Genomic DNA, 19,847 nt, shown 5'->3' with positions numbered 1-19,847 from the left:
ATCCAACTTTATCAATAATTTTTTACCCATATGAATTATCACATGATTGTCCAGATGATTAATAGAGAAATGACAACCCTATGGGCCTCTATATTATTTTCCTTCATAATCAAAATTTGTAGAATTTCGCTGCACATGTATAAATGTTTCCTCTAGCTAACAAACTCATTCCTTCTCTCTAAAGATATTAGTTACTACCAGAATCATTGATCGCCAGATACTTCAGAAATTCCAGATAATCAGCAAGTCATTGAAAAACATCTGCAGATTTCTGACGCTTTAGCAGACGATAACTGTCTGCATCGTCTGGTTTCTAGTATAGCTAGTTGTCTGCCCTTATCAAGTACACCAGATTCTTGATTATTCTTAACAACCGTCTGGCAGGGTGGACAGTATTTCAAGAACAATTTGGATTTGGAATACGTGTTAAGGTAAGCTTTAAATATGTATACGCACACTGTCACATGATGTTTACTTTTTGCTGGATTTAAACATTTTATTTTTCATAAAAAAGATCAACGGAAATTTGTAGTACTGAGAAAATTAAAGTCTTTGTCTTCGAGATGCCTGCCTTATTAGTTCATATGAATTCACAATTTCTGAAACATAATCAGGATGTCGTCAGAAAATCAATGGAACTAGTAACTCAGGCATTGGCGTTTCTTTCATATCTTTGCAAAGTCCTGCCAGCGTTAAAGTCAAAACTTCCATCTTATTGATTGATGTCGTATTGTCTGGTATGGAATTAATTAGTTATTTTATCAGATTTGTAGATTACTGGACATCCTGCAATGTAACACGTGACACGTTTTGTATTTTACTATATGCACACACAGTTATCGCATAGAACATCTGGAGAATTAATGATTGTAGTCAGATAATTAATATACAGCTAGTGTGTACATGTGTAAAATTGGCATAGCTTCCAGTAAATAACTTTTGTCATGCTCCTATTTCAAATTAATTCCTCAATAGTAACAAGGATGTTCTATTTGATATAATTTGATATGTATAAGTTATAACAAAATTAATGTTTAACTTGATTAGTACATGTTGATAATTATTACGTTTTATACGCTCAGCAATAGAAACGACAAATCATGTTGATGATATTTTAATTCCTATAATTATATACACTTACCAGCATACAACCGACTATTTTTAGTCTGAATTAATTGAAGACCATACGACCATGTGCTTATGCCTTGGTCCGGTTTTTTTGGTTGTAATATGAAACAACAGCAGCTAGCGCTGATCCTATATATATATTTTACAGTTCAGAAGCCTGTATGCGGAAGAAAGCAAAGTTGAACTGGTGTCCAAAGAAGCGAAGAAGATTTAAAAGTGAGTTCTAAGTAAACTTAGTAAAGGTTGAACTTTAATTAAAAATTACTATACATTTTATACTCTATTTGTAATTGCTACAAATACCCGCCTTTTCTCCCCTTTTCTACAATTATTTTCATATTTTTCTTACGTTATTATCTAAACTCGGATAACTTGAAAATGCCTTATATATATTTACGTCTAGTGGTCTTCAAACAAGCACTCGAATTTAGATAGATCTGAATATTAATCGGAATACCCAGCCCTAAATATATATTTTCTTGTTTTACACGTCAAAGTGTCACAGTCATGATTAAATGTGATTTTTCCAGAGGGAAAATTTAAAAATCTATCGCTTGACATCCGATAACCGTTAAATTTAAAATGATTTTCTCAGTATCATGTCGAAACCCTCTATAGGAAGCGAAATCTTATTGGGGTAGAAATTCTTGAAATTTTTTGAGAACTACCATAGATCTTTCATTTACAACATAATAGACGACTTCTTGCCATGGTCATGCTTGTAAGAGTTTGACTTTAAATGACGAATTCAAACCTTCTTGGTTTAGTATTGTATGCCAATTACATTGAACAAATTATAACAGATAGACAGATTATTCTAGTACAAAAATGACCAACAAGACAAAACTTACACAAATCAACATATTCGATATCGTCTGTAGTTATTGCCTCTTTAAAAATACAATTGAGAATGGAAATGGGGAATGTGTGAGAGAGAAAACAACCCGACCATAGAGCAGACAATAGCCGAAGGCCACCAATTGGTCTTCAATGCAGCGAGAAACTCCCGAACCCAGAGGAGTCATTCAGCTGCCACCTAAACTAATTAAAACTATATATTTTACATTTTAACGTTTATATTCATCAAATATCTTGTTTGAAACTATCATAAACAAATATAATCTTTGCATAGAAAAAAAAGTTCAGAAAGACTTTATCTTTGATTGAGTCAATATTGCCGACATTTTGGAGGACTTAGGGTTCATAAACATGATAAAGAACTATTTGTAATGTTTTTATGCGCCACCTACGATAGTCGCTATTTGAGAGGGCAGTATATATATATATGGTTTCTGGTCCGTGGGTCAGTTCGCCCATTCGTCCGCCCGTATGTCCAGCCTCAGGTTAAACCTACGATAGGTAGACGGGGGCATTATGTTTTCTGGTCTGTTGGTCCGTCTGTCCCGCTTCAGGTAAACATTTTTGGTCAAGGTAGTTTTTGAAGAAGTTGAAGTCATATCAACTTAAAACTTAGTACACACATTCTCTATTTTTGCAAAAACATTTTGAAATTAAGAAGCAGTACACCAAATTATATGGTGTATGGGGAACTCGGAAGATTCCCTTTAGAAACCATTATTAAACGTAAAATGGTACGTGTTGTTTTGGAATAACTTGTTATCGGAAAATAACAAGTTATCTTCCATTATGTATAAATTAATGCTCAAATTACATTTTCAAAACCCCACAAAATTTAAATGGATTACGTACGTTAAATCCATATTTGACGAAAATGGAATTAGTTTTATTTGGCAAAATCAACTTCCATTGGATAAACTGGAATCAGAGACATATATTGGTTTTCACAAATGAATAACTCTTCAAGAGGTGCATTTTATTCATTTTATAAAGAGGAATTTAGTTTGGAAACCTATTTGATAAAGTTGAAGCTGTGTGACAGGATTTATATGGCAAAACTCAGATGTTCATATTTAAAAATTCCTGTAGAAATGGGAAGATGGTCCGGAATTCCAAAAAATGCACGAATTTGTCATCTTTGGTGAAATGGAATAGGGGATGAATTTCATTATCTTTTTAAATGTCAAAAACAGGAAATAAAACTGCTTAGAAATAAATATATTCCACAATATTATACTGCAAATCCAACCTGAGACTACTATAACACAGAGATTGGTCACTTCCTGTACTGACCAGTCAAATCGTGATTATATTTGTGTCATCGATAACATCCGTGTCACGTGATTTGATGAGATCGACAAGATGGAAAAATCCGCCATCTTTGACTGCTGAAGAGAAATTATTATTTAGCGAATGTGTATGTTTAAAGAGGTTTATATTTCGGTAAGTGTTAATATATCATTTGTTATAATCATTATTGTTTGTTTATAATCGCTTTAGATGGAAAAAAGTGCAGTTATATACTTGAATTTACTGACTACATCCTGAGACTACTATAACACAGAGATTGGTCACTCTCGATTTCCCTATTAAACCGGCTACACTCAAAAAAGCTAGCTGCGTTAATTTAACGTAGTTTCGTATTTTACCGTTAGCAGACGACATGTAACTGTTCGATTAAAAATGAATAATACAAAGCAAAATATAATTTTCTATGCTGTCATTATTATTCCTATTATTATGATTATCCTACTTTAATAATTATCATATTATAATAGTTTATAATAATAAATGTATTTTAATAGTTTTTCATAATAAACATGTTTTAAAAGTAATTAAAATAAGCTATGCGACTATGATTGAGAATGGATTGTTAATTCTCATAAATCCGACAAACGAAGTTGTTGAAACAGGTCCCGTTTATTTCATCCAATCAAGGAATCATATAAACAATCCCCCGATCAAATATACAAATGTTTTACCTGTTTTACCTACCTGTAAAAACAGGTGCATTTGTGAATTGGCTGGGATATAGTTTTGATACACGTATACACGTGCTAACTAAAAGTGGAATTCAGATATATAAATCTCATAATCGATACTATTTAATATTTTTTTTTAATTTTCATGAATGATTGAAAAAAAAATGGAAAAAGGCTTCTGTTTTTGTTTTTCCAAATAAAGGTTAATTACGGCTGAAGATTACGGCCATATAGTGTTATAGTAGTCTCAGATTTGATATTGTATTAAAAATACGATATTAAATAATTAATACGTAATAAATTGTATGTCATGTATCGGAGTTAATTATTTGATTGTTTCATAATGGGTTTCTATTAAATATACACCTGTCTCGGAGACATAATGTCACAGTGTGACATGTATATTCGGCTTGAATTATCCGATGGTCAGGTAAATCACAACCTGTTAAAATGAGTTTTATTTGACACCTGGTACACACGAAGTAGTTACACCACAGGTTTTCACACTCCTTCCGAAAATATTATTTACAAATTATAGAATTAAATAATAAATATTGTTTGACAAATATCGTTTATCATGATCGACTTTGTCTTATAATATTTATAATTTGTATAGATCATTAAAAAATGATTACTTTCTGGGTTCATTATTAATTTGGTTTGTATTGGGTTGATTTTTTATGATTGTCTGTAAATTGTTTTCTAATTGTGTTTTTCGAAATACTATGAGCTTGCATTCAGTTGTTTTTATGATCGTCGGTAAATTTATGGTTTCTCCTTTTCACGGATTGTGCATTTAGTTAGGACTTACACTTAATGATCATTTAATAGAAAATTGCAATACAAGTCTCACTTTTGACCTCGAATATAAAGGGATTAACCATCTTGTAAGCGTAATGTACATGTTTCCCTTCTTTTTTTTTTACTTTTAGACTAGAAACATCTCCTTTTAATTTTGAAACAGACATGGACCTGTGTGAATAGTGAAACAACATTTTGACTTGATTGTTAGTTAAAACCCTTTTTTTTTTACTTTATACAAACTGCACGAAAAGGTGTCTTCCTTTGTTGTTGATCAGGCCGATTAAATTGATGCTTGCTTAACGTCCAGTGACAAATATTTCATTTTTGTTGTTGTTGATCAGGTTGATTTAATTGATGGTTGCTAAACGTCCAGTGGCAAATATTTCATTTTTTTTTTATTACATATTGATTTGCGAGTGTATGACATTCATTTTTTTCTGTACAGTATATGCAATATAATGTTTAACTCTCCACAAGAAACCAAATGATACAGACATCAACATTTTAAGGTGACCAAAAGGCTCTAAGCAATGCGTAAAATTCATATTGCACTGTCAACAATACAAGGTCTATTTAAGAAAAAGGTTTAACACATCAAACAAGAAAACTCACTGTCTTATTTATGAACAAAATAATAAGAAAAAAATCCAAATATGATGTATACAGCAACACACCAGTGAATTACAGGCTCCTTACTTTGGGAAAGCACATACATAATAAAGGCATGATAATAGATTTAACCATAATCACAAGCCGTACAATTTTATGATCATGTTTGTTGTTTTTCCCCCACAGTAATCATATCAATAAAACCTATAAACCAATAAATGTGGTGTGGCGTTTGAATAAACCAAATTACATCTGTAAAAAGACACCTACATACATCCCAGTATTCTAAAATGAAAAGGACCAGTCAGACTGAGAATCAGAACTTGTACATGTATTAATGTATACAATATATCTAAAATATCACTACACATTATTCCATCCTTTTTCAATAACTAAACCAAAATGAGAGAGAACAAAATCAATTCCAGGTATAAATAATATTTTTATTATCAAACATTTATTCATAATGTTACTGTCAATGATAACTGAGAGTTTTATGATAATTTCCCTGCAACTGATCTGGGTTATGCAAATTTTGGTATCTGTACAGCTAAGGATATATACATGTATCAGCGATGATAACTTGTAATAAATTGCATACAGTGAAAGGGAGATGGCAAGATTCTTCATCTTTATTGTGTGTCTCATTCACTGCAAATATCTCAATTTCTTGTGCAATCAGTTGCTCTGTGCCTTTCACTGGTGCTAGAAAAAGAAACAGCATGACAATCAAATTTAAGCGTTCATATTTTTTCATTCTCTTTCCATCTTCAGTGTGGATTGAAACTGGAACAGATGTCTCCTCCATACTGGTACCAACAGCTGTTCATTGTCGAGGATTACTCTCTTTTTAACTCCATTTGTTAATTTCTACATCTTTTCCTCTTTGGCATTCTAAATTAAAAAAAAAAGATAGAGTTCAATAGACTATTTGTCTTACTTGTAAACTTTACTTCCTACATGTATGCCATCTGAGACTATTATAACACATTTGTCAGAGAAAACACCACAGACAGCAGGCATTAAATTTTGGAACCACAAGTGCTTCAGACATAACCACCTTAGAGATGGGGTTCACCTAAATGACAAAGGGAATGAAGCATTTTTCTTCAGCATTAGACATGCAATGAACTCAGTGACCTATGTATAAAGTAATGGATATTACAGTAAACCTTATTCATTGGTATTCAAAGTCAGCAAATATTTAAATGTTATCATGTTGAAAAACAAACTTACCAATTTTATGCTTTGGTTCTTTTTTCTGATGGCTGTTCTTTTTCGGTCGTCCCAAACGGGATTTCTTTCGGAGAGTCATTTCTACAATAAATAAAATTATAATCAGTAACATTGAAAACTTACTTATGCTTCTAGACTATAAACATGATAAATGAATACTCAGAATAGGGTCTGCAACTTTACTTAAACAAACTAATAGCCATGGTAAATTGATGGATTTGTTTAAAATGTGGACAAACTTACCTTTTTCAAATTTTTCATTTGGGAGTCTTCATCATGGGGACCCCCCCCCCCCACACAAAAGGGGGTAAATAGCAGTATGCTGGTATATCAAATTATGACAAAGTAAACATTAGTAGAAGGAAGAACACAAGGGAATGTTTTAATGCCATTTGGGAAAACAAATTATTCAACTGAATTATACCCTAGCACAACAGAAATTGGCTCAAAATTTACATCGGCCATTTTGAAAACCTTCATGTGGTAAATCTCCCCACAAAAAGGGATCAATAGCTTTTTGCTGGTATATCAAATTATGACAGGGTAAACATTAGTAGAAAGAAGAAATACAAGGGAATGTTTTAATGCCATTTGGGAAAACAAATTATTCAACTGAATTATATCCTAGCACAACAGAAATTGACTCAAAATTTACATCGGCCATTTTGAAAACCTTCATGTGGTAAATCTCCCCACAAAAAGGGATCAATAGCTTTTTGCTGGTATATCAAATTATGACAAAGTATACATCAGTGTAAAGAAAAAATATGAAAGAAAGTTTTAATACCATCTAGAAAACCAACTGTTTCTCTGAATTTAACCTATATATTTACAAAATAACTCGAGTCGGTCTAACGAACTGAAAAGTCAAACGCGGTAAATTTTCAAGGTTTCATTTGTAAATTTACGCTTATAAATTCACTAAATAAGGCTAATGTGAACATATTCAAACAATAATTAACATTTTTAATCTTAATATTATACTTACTGATATAAAAACGTCTTAATAAGCCACATATCTTATTATTTTGCACCACGCTTGTAAACAATGGCTGATCGTCCTTCTTGTCTAATCAGTCAGAATGCGCGCGCATCCGTGGACATCGTGAAAATACGATTTGACTGGCATAGGCGTAGCATGTCCAAAATTAATGGTACGGTTTTGGAAAATAAACCTAAGGGACACGAAGTGTCCCTTCAGCCTCGCGAAGCGAGGCTCCCTTACGGCAGGGGGTATGGGGGCCGCTCAAGGCCCCCAGAAGCTCTGGGGTTAATAGCGTTAAAAATCCTGCATTCTAGGTGTTTCCTGGCACTAAAATTTGTTTTTGAAAAGCAGTATTTTTTACTTGACAACTTGAAGAAAAAAAAATTTTTAATGTCTGTGGTCCAATCACTTGCCGGTTTTGTAGTTTATTAATAATCGTTTCACAAATTCTCTAAAAAATATTTCAATCGGTTTCAAAATTTATATTGTAAATACATGAAATATACACACTGCTGTTATTCATAAATAAATAAAAAAATATATTGTACCCTTACATCCAATCACAGCGCTCCTAAGTTCACTTCCTTCACCTGCCTTTGGTTCACAAAAAGCCAACCTAATGCAGGGGAAAAGGTAATAGTAGTACCGTTTTCCCATGTAGTGAATAGAAAAGTGGATGGAAATGGGAAATGTGTCAAAACAATACCGAAATCCTAACACACAATGGGGTAGGCTGCATCCGGCCAAGTAACAACGATGTAAACTAGCTCAAAGAAATTCGCTCTTCTACACTCCATTACACACAAAAGAACTAAAACTGAAAACAGAACAAGAAGAAACATTGGCAAGAGGTTCCTGACTTGGGCCACGCGTAAAATTGCGTTGGGATAAAAATGTTTTAATGTGAACTTTCAAGACTACCACTGAAGTCGACACTAGGGTGGTCGTCTTGACCTTGTAGGAACTTGAATGATTTTTTGAAAATCATACAGCGACTATCAAGATGGAGAAATGAAATAAATCACTGTGTTTCTTGATTATTTGTATCGTTTTTAAATGTATTGTGTACGATTTTGTCATATGCAACTCGTCAGCTAAAACTCCGATGAAAAGAAGGTCATTTCAAAATCTATATGGATCAAAAGATAAACATCGAATAGCGTGTGAAATGGAACACTAGCTGTATATAACAGAAACTTTATATAATGTGTACATAAAACTGTTTATATATTCTTGATCAGATGGTGGAGGTAGTCCTGAAGGACGGAAGATGATTCAGCGGTAAGGCAAGAGAGCCCTACACAATCAGGGGGGGATTCAGGATTTTGGAAAGGGGGGGCGAAGATTTTTAATATCGCCGAGCGTAGCGAGGCGAAAAAGTTTTCGGACCTTTTTTCGGCTAAAAAACATAAAACAAGTGTAATATGCACAATTTAAACGGTTCTTGGCTTGGGGCATGTATATTTTATAGTTGCTGTATTAAAAGTGTAAGGGTTGGACATTTTTTATGGACATTGACATTCGATGAAATTTACAATACGACCAACACGAGTTAAAAAAGACAAACAAGCAGTTTTTATCAAAATGTTTGATTGATATGTTTCACCCAACATAACTTAGAGAACCGAAGTGAGGGGTTCTAAATCCCCCAAAGATTACGAAAGTGTCTGAAATGACAACGAATTTAGAATGATGGTCGACAAATGGAGACATAAAGGTCACACCCAGTAGGCAGGTTACAAAGTATTCAATATATATAAGTCCGGCGAAACAGACATTCAAGTCAGACACCCCGGCCACAACATGCACAAAAAAAAAACTACGCCCGTTTTTTTCATCATGTTCATTTCATGCTAAATAATTTTGTTGGGAATTTTCGTTTTTAATAGCAAAAAACTGGACAAGACTATTGTTTTCAATCCAGATACGATTCAGAATTTTTGTTTAAGGCAAGAATCAGAGTCAATTTTTCTCTCTCAAATATCTAAGACTGTCTCCTCAAATCGAATGGTTCGTACCTGAGACTTGAAATTTTTCTAGAGCTTATACTAAAATTGAAAATGGAAATGGGGAATGTGTCAAAGAGACAACAACCCGACCACAGAAAAACAACAGCAGAAGGTCACGAACAGGTGTTCAATGTAGCGAGAAATTTCCGCACCTGGAGGCGTCTTTCAGCTGGCCCCTTAACAAATATAGTACAGTGATAATGAACGCCATACTAATTTCCAAATTGTACACAAGAAACTAAAAATAAAATAATAACAAGACTAACAAAGGCCAGAGGCTCTTGACTTGGAACAAGCGGCGGGTGACAGGGGTTCATTATTCAACTTTATTATTTATAAAATAAGCTGGTGCATTTGGGGTTAAACATGTTTTCGTAGGTAAATAATATTGTGGAACTTTCTTTTTTTGAGAGTGCAATGGTCTATAGAGTATTTACTATCACTTTCTGTTTGGTGGAATAGTGAAATAGAAGTCAATACGTTCTTGCTCAATCCTGTGTTGCTTTGAAGGTTTCCTGATTGTCATGACATCCTCAGCCTAAGCAATGTTTATTACTGTAATTTGAATTTCAAAATGACCGTTTGCCGTTTTTTCAACGCACTGGTCAACTCCACCATAGCAAATCACATGACTTGACAATCAGTAAATACCACCGAAAAATATCTTCATAAGTAAAGAATTGTCGTATAAAAATTAAATACTCGGGAAATGGCAAAGTTCACGAAGTCTAGTCTGATAAATAATTTAACAAAAAAAAAACAAAAAAAAAAAACGTCCGAGCAAAGGGGGGGCGTACGCCCTCTACGCCCCCCCCCCCCCCCCCCTGAATCCGCCACTGACAATTACACTGATTTTTTTGGATGTCTTCACTTACCCTTTCGGAGCACCTGATGTCGCCCCAGTATTTTTGGGGTCTGTGTGTCTTGTTTGTTTTTAGTTTTCACAGTTGAATGGTGTCCTTGTGCGTCTTATTTGTTCCCTAGCTTGTCTTGTCCATTGATCGCGATTATTTTTTTGGTTAGTGATTCGTTTGTCAACTTTTCTTTTTACTACATTGCACCTTTTTAACATTTTGGTGGCTTTGTATTTTTCTGGTTGAAAAATTTATTGCATAAGAAATCAGTTTCCGATATCAAAGAACTAATCATTTTTACCGGTAGCGGTTGGGGGAACTCTCCATCTCTGATTTTACTTTGATGAAAAATGCCAAAATCACCCTTGCAAAAAGGAAAACTTTTTTTCATGTTAGAATGATAAGGAATGTTTCACCCCTTGTCGATTTTCTTTTTCATTTTAAAGTTTTTTCCCTATCCAAAACAAACCATGATACCCCCAAGAAATTGAAAGCCTTTTCCTTTTTCAAGGCCACCTTGGTCGGTAAACAAATTATAAACCCGTAATCAGTACACGTTTCATGTTTAGAAACGTATAAAGAATAAATTTATTGAAACTTTCCAAATATGTTTTTACGATATTCCTTGAATGCAAATTTCCTAGCGATACTCAAGTCCAAATTATCTGTTCTTGTTTTATGAACATGCAGCACCATGAGATCGTTTAACCTGTCCTGTTTCATGGTCGACCGTAGATATGTCTTGATATGACGAAGTGTACTAAACGACCTTTCGCTTGTTGCATTTGTTGCTGGCAGGACTAAAACTAGTTTTAAGACAACAACCTCTGACAATAACACTCGTTCTCTTGGTGTCAATCCTCTTATGAACGTAATGATATCGGCAAGGACTATATCTTCCCTTGGTGTTGCTGATTCGAATATAGTTGCAAATAGCCTTAACTGGCATTGAAGATTTGCTTCGTGTAAATCTTCCTTATAAAACTGGCAAACTATCTTAAATTCTTCGCTGAAATCAACGCCCTTGATGCATTTTAAAAGAACTTGCTCTGTATTTAGATAGATGGTGAAGTCTTCTTGTTCGAATCTATCAGTAATAGCTTGAACAATATGGTCAACAGCTTGATAATACTTTTGACGGTAGAAATCTTTAGGAGTAGAATGAAACTCTGCAGTCGCCGTCCCAGTTTCAAATCTAGAAGGCATTCTTCTCTTCCTTGGGAGAACTGGTTCCTCAACTGACTTCCGTCTGGATTTCATAATTACATTTTCCCAGATAGCTGGACGTAAAGAAAACATCAACAACAATCAATCAATCAACTAATTTTGAACTTGACTTGTGTTGGTTTTATAAAAAAAAATCATTACATAAATCAGTTACCTGCTAAACCTAAGGATGTGGCATTGTATAAACAATTACCATTGCCTATTGTTTTGATTGCTATGAGGCTGGTATCTACGACTACATCATCTGGAATTAAAATTTGAGATAATTCATCGAAAGAAAAACTGCCGGCTTCTTCTACCGTGGAAATGTCACGAAGTTGAAGCGTTAACCTTAGAGAACTAGCAACATTGGTTGAGATTTGCCAAATTAGCTGGCGATTGTTGCTGGCTATAGCATTCTTCAGATTATCCATCATGACATTTCTGTTTATTTAATCTGTGTCAGATTAGTGCATGATCCAGGACAACACCAAACATTATTCGCATCAGCATCAAAACAATAGCACGATTCCGATTAATTAATAAATTAATTAATTGCTAATCAATAAATCGATTACGGTAAGATCTGCAGTTACGTACGTTGCTCTGTACTTTAAAGTTTTAACGTTGAGAGACGTTTTTTCTTTATGAAAACAGGCAGAAGTAAATGTAAAACGTTTATTGTATAAAGTTTGCATAATATTCTAACATATTTTTTTATATATTTTTGTATTTTTTTTGGTACGGTTTTCCGTACCTGCAGTTAAAAATGGTACGGTCGGAACCGTACCAACCGTACCGTGTGCTACGGCAGTGACTGGCCAGTACAGAGAGTGACCAATCTCTGTGTTATAGTAGTCTCAGCTACATCGGAAGGTAATCTCCATTTTTTACCGGTGTATGGGACTGGGTCAATGAGAAATTCGATCATCACTTATATTTCAGATGAACAATCTGTTTTCCTGATATTTAAGTACACGCCTAAGTTATAATTCTTTGTAGCCATGTAAAGTTTGTAATTTTACGAAATACTTTTTTTTTGTGATCGTGACATTTCTATTGATTTCCGATGCATAATTTAGAATCACACGTGACAAGATCGAGTGACAAGGTGTATAAACAACATGAGGTCTGATAACGAATGAAATGTTCATTTATATTGTTAGTTTAAGAAATTCAGACTAATGTTTGGATCTGTTAATTGCAGTCTTTTAAAAGCAGGGGGAGGGTTGGATCCTGCTTACATGTTTAACCCAGCCACATTATTTTAAATACATAATATGTCTGTCCTAAGTCAGGAGCCTGTTATTTAGTGGTTGTAGTTGTTTGTGTGTTACACATTTTTTTAACATACATAAATAAGGCCGTTGGTTTTCTCGTTTGAATTGTTTTACATTGTCTTATTGTGGCCTTTTATAGCTGACAATGCGGTATGGGATTGCTCATTGTTGAAGTGTAAGGCAAAATAGTGTCCTGGGAAATTGTGTCCACATGGACACTATTTCCTAGAATTTAGGTATTCAATAATGTCCATTGCCATGGATTATTGTCCCCTAAATGGACAGATTGTCATAGCAATATCTATGAAATAGTGTCCACTTGACTACAGAATGTTATGAAATAGAGGACATTATTTCATGGTGGACATTATTAGATTCTACTATTATTAACAAATTATGTCTTCCAAGGTAAGTAAAACAATGGTCATTATAATGTTTTATTATGCTTAAATTTTAATAAAATAAGAAAGTTTAATTAGAAATTGATTAATATAAACAAATGATGATAAAAAATGGATGGAAAGGAATACAGAGAGATTTACAACTATATAAGTTATAAGAAATATCCTAATAATACAAATCTAAATGAAAGGAGAACTATAAATAAGAAGGAAATGTGAAAAGTTTAAAATTAAATTTGAAGAACTGTACTAAATGTGCTATGACATGTGCTATGACAAGAAGGCAAAAGAAAATGTAGAAAAACTAGTGGTTCTCTGTGACCAGCTACGTGTTGTTTTATTCATATGTCATGATGAAAGTGGAAGCCATTAGCAATGCATGTTATTTAATCATATATATAAAAACAGTCCAGGAGGACAAAAATGTTCTGTGAAGTATAGTTTTTAATTATGTCCACTTTCAGGGACACTTTTTCATACCTGAGGACAGTTTTTCATAGAAAAATGTGTCCAGGACACATATAAATAAGTAAATATTGTCCCGAGACCGTATTTACTAGGAAATAATGTCCGGTTCATTATTAAATCCTACAGAAGGTCATATGGTGATCTACACTTGTTAATTTCTGTGTCATTTTGGTCTTTTGTGGATAGTTGTCTCATTGGCAATCATACCACATTTTCTTTTTTATATTTACTTAATAAAAAAAAAAAATTATGCCATGAGTAAGCCATATCTGCCTAGAGAGTCTGTTTTTAATACTATAAACATGATGATATAAGTACATGTACTTGGTCTGCTTTTAGCCTTTATCAGTATTACAAGAATTGGCGATTATATTTTTTTTTCAAAGTAAGGTGTCAAAGAAAAAATATAACAGCAAGACGTCTAAATTATTTGGATTACTTTTTCAGTATACATTTTTTTAAATATACTGGCACGATTGTTTAATTACTATTGAGCCTTAATTAATCTCAGATTACTGTCGCAGAATAATGAATTTCATATGGAATAAAATTGAAAGATATTTTTTTTTATTTTAATATTATATTCTTTGTTGTAGGATTAGGAATGCCTACCAGAAAGAAATCAAGGATTGGCAGAAGGTTTAAGAACAGATGTAGGAGATGTAGGAGATTTTTTAAATAAATATTTAAGTATTTTAATTGAATTTTTATTAATTAAATGCATTTGAACGAAGACAGAATTGCCATAATTCACAAACATGCATACTTTGGATGACACTTCAATAAAAAAAAACACACAATTATCAACACATCTTGATATATTAAAGGAATAGTCATTTGCAGCATTACCAAAAAAACATCAGGAGATTATGATATATTTTCAAAACTGATCTTGAATGACAGAATCAGACAACTATTGAAGTTTAATGAAGTGCATTGATGTGAATGTAAGCCTTTGGAATTCGCTGTAATTGTCTTCAACAATGAGAAAACTTAAACTCTGCTTCAAAAGTCCCTGACATGAACACTAAACAATTCAGTAGAAAAATGATAAGTCTACATTAACAAAGCACTTTGCAACAAAATAAAATATGACCGACACTACCTAACAGCAACCATTTAAATACCAGATCCTGACTAGATACAGGCACATGAAAAAGTAGCATTTGACATTTGTTCTAGTCTTGACAGAGTTGAAAAGCGAGACATAGGTATGTGGTTTCTGGCATCGTCAACAATGTATTAGTTTGTTTATTAGGTCTAGTTTATGGTGAAGTGTTTGGTCAATTATGGGAAAGCATCATGTCGGAAATGGGCAAATTATTTTTGTTGTGGTTTTAGCAGTTGTCAACCTTTTTTCATCTAAGTAGCTTGATTGTTTGGGTTTCTAAAAATGTACGAAGTGCACAGCGTTATAACTTATGCCTGCGACACAAGCAATTGACAATATTCAAGTTTTTTAAGCCACCGACATACAAGAGTTTTTTAGGATGTGTTCAGTATTTAGTCATGCAATTTGAAAGCTATGTTATAGTAGTCTCAGATCCAACGGAGTACAAATTGAAACAGCTTTTAACATTTTGTCATGTAGAACTTTACAAAAACTTAGCAATATTTTTAAAAATTCTTACACGATACTTGTGATTTATGTTGGTTTTTAGTTGAAAGTTATGGTAGTTTGTAAATTGACATTTGCTATATTTTCTCATGTATGTAGCATTATTAAGTTTAGTGTGAATGTATTGAGTATAAACATGTGTATACGTGTGTATATGATGTCCTCTTGTACACCTATGTGTCTGAGGTTTATTAATAAAGGGAGGTTTATTAATAATGGTGATCTATACTTGTTAATTTCTGTGTCATTTTGGTCTTTTGTGGATAGTTGTCTCATTGGCAACCATACCACATTTTCTTTTTTATATTTACTTAATAAAAAAAACAGTATTGTCTATTGTCTATGATGTGATCTTTCTAATTTCAATGCCACTGATCATAGAAAATGAAAGTGTGAGTGGGGCATCTGTGTACTATGGACACATTCTTGTTTTCTATTCTTTAATAAAGACTTAAGGGTAACAGTAGAAACGATGCACCAACAAGATTTCCAAATAAATAAATAGCTTAAATCGGTATTGGTCCCCCTAAATGACAATTTTATTGATTTCGTAAATTCTGCAACTAATTCAGCTTGTCCGAAATCGTCAGACAACTCCTAATATATAAGATCATATAAGTTATTTAAAACGTTAAATAATCTTTAACATTTTTTTTGCGTTTTGCTTAATATTCGCAAACTATAATAGATACATAAATATAATCTTAAAAGCTCAAATTATCAGTAGAACAAGATCTATAAATATTTTAAAGTAACCGAAATCGTAATCCGATTTTTTAAATATTTTTTTTCTGTTTTGTTTTTTTGTTTTTTTTACATTTTGCATCCTTTGTGGATTATTGTCACAAGAACAATCATGCCACACCACTTTTAATATAAATATTTTTCTTCTTCTATTTCGAAACACTGAGTCACTGTATTTTTGTTATTTTTGTAGGGATTGTCATGGAAACGGATAATCAAGAACCATCAAATCAAGATGAAACAGAAGTTCTTGTCGAATCCGCGGATCCGACGCCTTTGATGATTTCGACTATTACATCTGAAGCAGTTGGAGAATCCGAGGTGGTTGCAGAGTCGCCCGAATTGCCCGATGACGATGAACATGTAGAGATTAACGAGACGATGGAAGTCCCACAGTGTCCGAATCCTTTACAGTGCCGATATTGTGGGAAAGTTTTTACCCGCTCTTTCTACCGCAAAGAACATGAACGCATACACACGGGTGAAAAACCATTCTCTTGTAGCTTTTGCGCAAAGCGATTTAACAGCCAAGGTAGCTGTCGTAAGCACGAAAGAACCCACATGCGCAGCAAGAGTCGAACACACGAATGTGAACATTGTGGCAAAAACTTCAAGGACATGACGACCTTGCGAACTCATCTAAGAACTCATACTGGTGATAAACCTTACTCGTGTGACGTATGTGGGCGATCATTTAGTTTCGAAACCGTTCTGAAAAAGCACATGATGTTCCACAATGGTCAGAAACAATTCCAATGTATGGTTTGTAGCAAATCGTACTTTACCGCATACGATCTACGCGTGCACGTGCGCTCACACACTGGGGAAAAGCCATACAAATGTCGTTTTTGTAGCCAATCATTTGCGACTGGAAGGAGGAGAAATCTGCATGAAAAGTGCCACGAGAAGACAGGAGCGCATCATTGCAAACAATGCGGAATGATTTTTAGATCAGTAGAATCTCTTGCACTACATCAAGTAAAAAGTCAACTAGCCGGTGGTTGTAGTTATATAAACAATACTCACCAAAACAATACTAATGAAGGTGCAACCCCAGAACCAAATCATTACGACAAACCTAATGAACAAAATGAGGAATACAACCATTACAACGGTTTAAACGAAAACGAAGAGTTTGATATTGAATTTCTGGGTCAAACAATACATGACAGCAACCCATTCGGCAGTCCGAATACCTCCCAAACATACGAGGTACACAAAACTAATATTTATCCAACTGGACTGCTGAAATCTAACGAAAGATGTATAAAAAAGGAACCTATTTCAGACCACGAAGTTTACAATAATGAGGAGTATTACGAAAGTATGTCTGCTCGAAGATCTATTCACCCAATCGCTACTGTAGACCAATCAATTGCTTCATCTCAAATGATACACTCGCCTGTTCAGTCCAGAAACTTTTTTGATAGACCAGTACCTGAGCCACAACAACTTTCTGTTATTTCAACAGACGAAAAGTCCGTTCAGACAATTATGTTGTCGGATACAGATAAACTATTTTGCGACATGGAGACGGCGGGAAAGGTCCATGAATGTAAGCACTGTAGGATTATTTTCCGAGAATATAGCATGTATTTGGTTCATAAAACACTGCATATTAATCCAGTGAAACCATTTGTTTGCCATTTGTGTGGCAATGAGGCAGAAAATGGCGTTGATTTTAATGCCCATCTCATATGGCACATGAAATGATTAAATAGAGCGAGACATAATTAGTCCAGTTAATTGGAATTTCGTTATCTGAAAATGGCAGCAAACCTGGTGCTTACTTAGAGAACATAAATCTACGCATGAAATATTGAAACAATCATGACCATTTCCTGAAGTAAAATCTACAATAAAACATTTTTCTTTTATTATACCCCAATACAAAAATGCGGTCGAGGCTTTAGAGATTGGTCATTGTCCGTCCATCTTTGTGTATCTACATATTACTTTAAGTTCATTTAGTTCAGTTTAATAAGATATGGACCAGAGGGACATTCAAACTCATAATTCGAAAATAAACTGACAACGCCATTACTAAAAAAGGAAAAGACAAACCGAAAAAAAAAGTACACAAAACACAAAACACACATCATAGAATAAGCAACACGAACTCCACCAAAAATTGAAGGTAATATCAGGTGCTCCGGAATTAAGGGTAAGCAAATCCTGCTTCACATGTGGCACCCGCCGTGTTAAAATATACGAAACTTGCAATACATAAATATACAGTACATCCAGAGTATATACACAATACCAAACAGACAGTATATACAGTACATCCAGAGTATATACACAATACCAAACAGACAATATACAAATTAAGATACAAGTACCATTCTATGGAGAATTATGAGAGACTGTAAAATAATTTTTATATAAAAATCTGAATCTGAATCTACAATCTTGTTTAGAATTCCATATTTTAGTTTTCATCATCGAGTTCTTAAGATTAACTTGGTTTATTATCAGAAACCGTAGCTGACTGAATATGCCTTATCCAGGAGCGGTTCCAGCCATTTATAAAAAAAGGGGGGAGTTCCTAAGCCAGGAGAAAAAGGGGGGGGTTCCACTTACATGTCCCCGTCAAATGCTTTGATCGTCCCAAAAAAGGGGGGTTCCAACCCCCCGGAACCCCCTCTGGTTCCGCGCCTGCTTATCTTTTGCTTGCAATATATGATGATGAAAATTAATTCATATTGTCGAAATGAGTTGCTTAAAGTCAACTTATTCGACCTCTTATTAGATGACAATACGAAACATAAAGAAGAAACACACAACAAACACAACATAGTACCCTTTTGCATGTTCACTCTTCTAAAGTTTGTTTACCCCTAAAGCCGAGTTTTCGTTTAGCCAAAACTCTCCCTTTTTAAATTCCTTTTTATTAATGATGGTTCAATCTTTGGAGATATTTATATGTACCTGGATAACTGGTACTAGACTTATATTTTAACGTACCAGACGCGCGTTTCGTATACATAGACTCATTGCTGAGATAAAAAAAAATAGTTAGAAAGCCAAACAAGTATTAAGTTGAAGATGACCCAAAATTCCAAAAAGTTGCCTGGGATAAAAAAAAAATCCTTAGTAATTTGAATAATTTTGATATTACAACTAAACTTTTTTGGCATTCAGTTATGTTATTTTCGTAAGTCTTGTATTGTTGATAATTTTCACAGAGCATAATTTGTTTCTATCAACTATTTTTCAAATTAATTCAAAAACTCAAAATTGCTGCCTTACTATTATAAAGTTCAATTACAACATGAGGCACACCTATGCGTCTGCTCATTTGATAAAATATTAGCAGTTTGATAAAAAGAACATTTATATGCACATATTAGCTGTTTAGCTGTTTGTGTTGCTGATAATATTTGTATTTTACATGTTTAACCTAGCTTCCTTAAGTTTTAAGTGAACAGCAAAAATTAAACCAGTGAAAATCAACATTTCGATAACAATTACTTCAAAATGGGTGGCTAAACATAGTAGACATATTTTTTAGCTCACCTGGTCCAAAGGGCCAAGTGAGCTTTTCTTAACACTTTGCGTCTGACGTCCGGTGTCGTCGTCCGTCGTCCGGCGTCGTCGTCCGTCGTCCGGCGTCCGTCGTCCGGCGTCGTCGTCGTCGTCTGTCGTCGTTAACTTTTACAAAA

At 33.9% G+C, this 19,847-nt stretch overlaps 1 protein-coding gene and 1 long non-coding RNA gene across 5 annotated transcripts; one reads left to right on the top strand and one right to left on the bottom strand.

The window, feature by feature from the left end:
• The first annotated feature begins 225 nt into the window (after positions 1-225).
• Positions 226-18,058, top strand: LOC134708159 (zinc finger protein 14-like). 4 transcript variants are annotated; one of them, XM_063568484.1, is made up of 4 exons: positions 362-431; positions 1,277-1,344; positions 14,417-14,482; positions 16,376-18,058. In XM_063568484.1, exons 2-4 carry the CDS (start codon positions 1,290-1,292, stop codon positions 17,893-17,895), a joined length of 1,641 nt encoding a protein of 546 aa, XP_063424554.1. In that variant the 5' UTR covers positions 362-431; positions 1,277-1,289; the 3' UTR covers positions 17,896-18,058. The 4 variants fall into 4 exon arrangements, with proteins under 4 accessions (XP_063424553.1, XP_063424554.1, XP_063424550.1 ...); XM_063568483.1 differs by lacking the exon at positions 14,417-14,482 and having other exon boundaries at positions 226-431; positions 16,376-18,057; XM_063568480.1 differs by lacking the exons at positions 362-431; positions 1,277-1,344 and adding an exon at positions 3,282-3,429 and having other exon boundaries at positions 16,376-18,056.
• LOC134705455 (uncharacterized) lies at positions 5,370-7,714 on the bottom strand. The gene is made up of 3 exons (XR_010105570.1): positions 7,606-7,714; positions 6,618-6,698; positions 5,370-6,275 (listed from the first exon to the last, which is right to left on the bottom strand). It is a non-coding gene; the product is annotated as an uncharacterized LOC134705455 (long non-coding RNA).
• Positions 18,059-19,847: the final 1,789 nt, after the last annotated feature.

The sequence above is a fragment of the Mytilus trossulus genome, chromosome 2, assembly GCF_036588685.1.
Source record: "Mytilus trossulus isolate FHL-02 chromosome 2, PNRI_Mtr1.1.1.hap1, whole genome shotgun sequence".
Lineage (NCBI taxonomy): Eukaryota > Metazoa > Mollusca > Bivalvia > Mytilida > Mytilidae > Mytilus > Mytilus trossulus.
The sequence above is the reverse complement of the archived record's forward strand: the minus strand, read 5'-3'. Positions and strand labels throughout refer to the sequence as shown.

Excerpts from the sequence above, each read along its gene's own strand:
- LOC134708159 (XM_063568484.1), top strand. The coding sequence starts at position 1,290 with ATGCGGAAGAAAGCAAAGTTGAACTGGTGTCCAAAGAAGCGAAGAAGA. Across the intron at positions 1,345-14,416 it reads GAAGCGAAGAAGATTTAAAA|GATTAGGAATGCCTACCAGA; the intron begins GTGAGTTCTAAG and ends TCTTTGTTGTAG. Across the intron at positions 14,483-16,375 it reads TAAGAACAGATGTAGGAGAT|GGATTGTCATGGAAACGGAT; the intron begins GTAGGAGATTTT and ends TTATTTTTGTAG.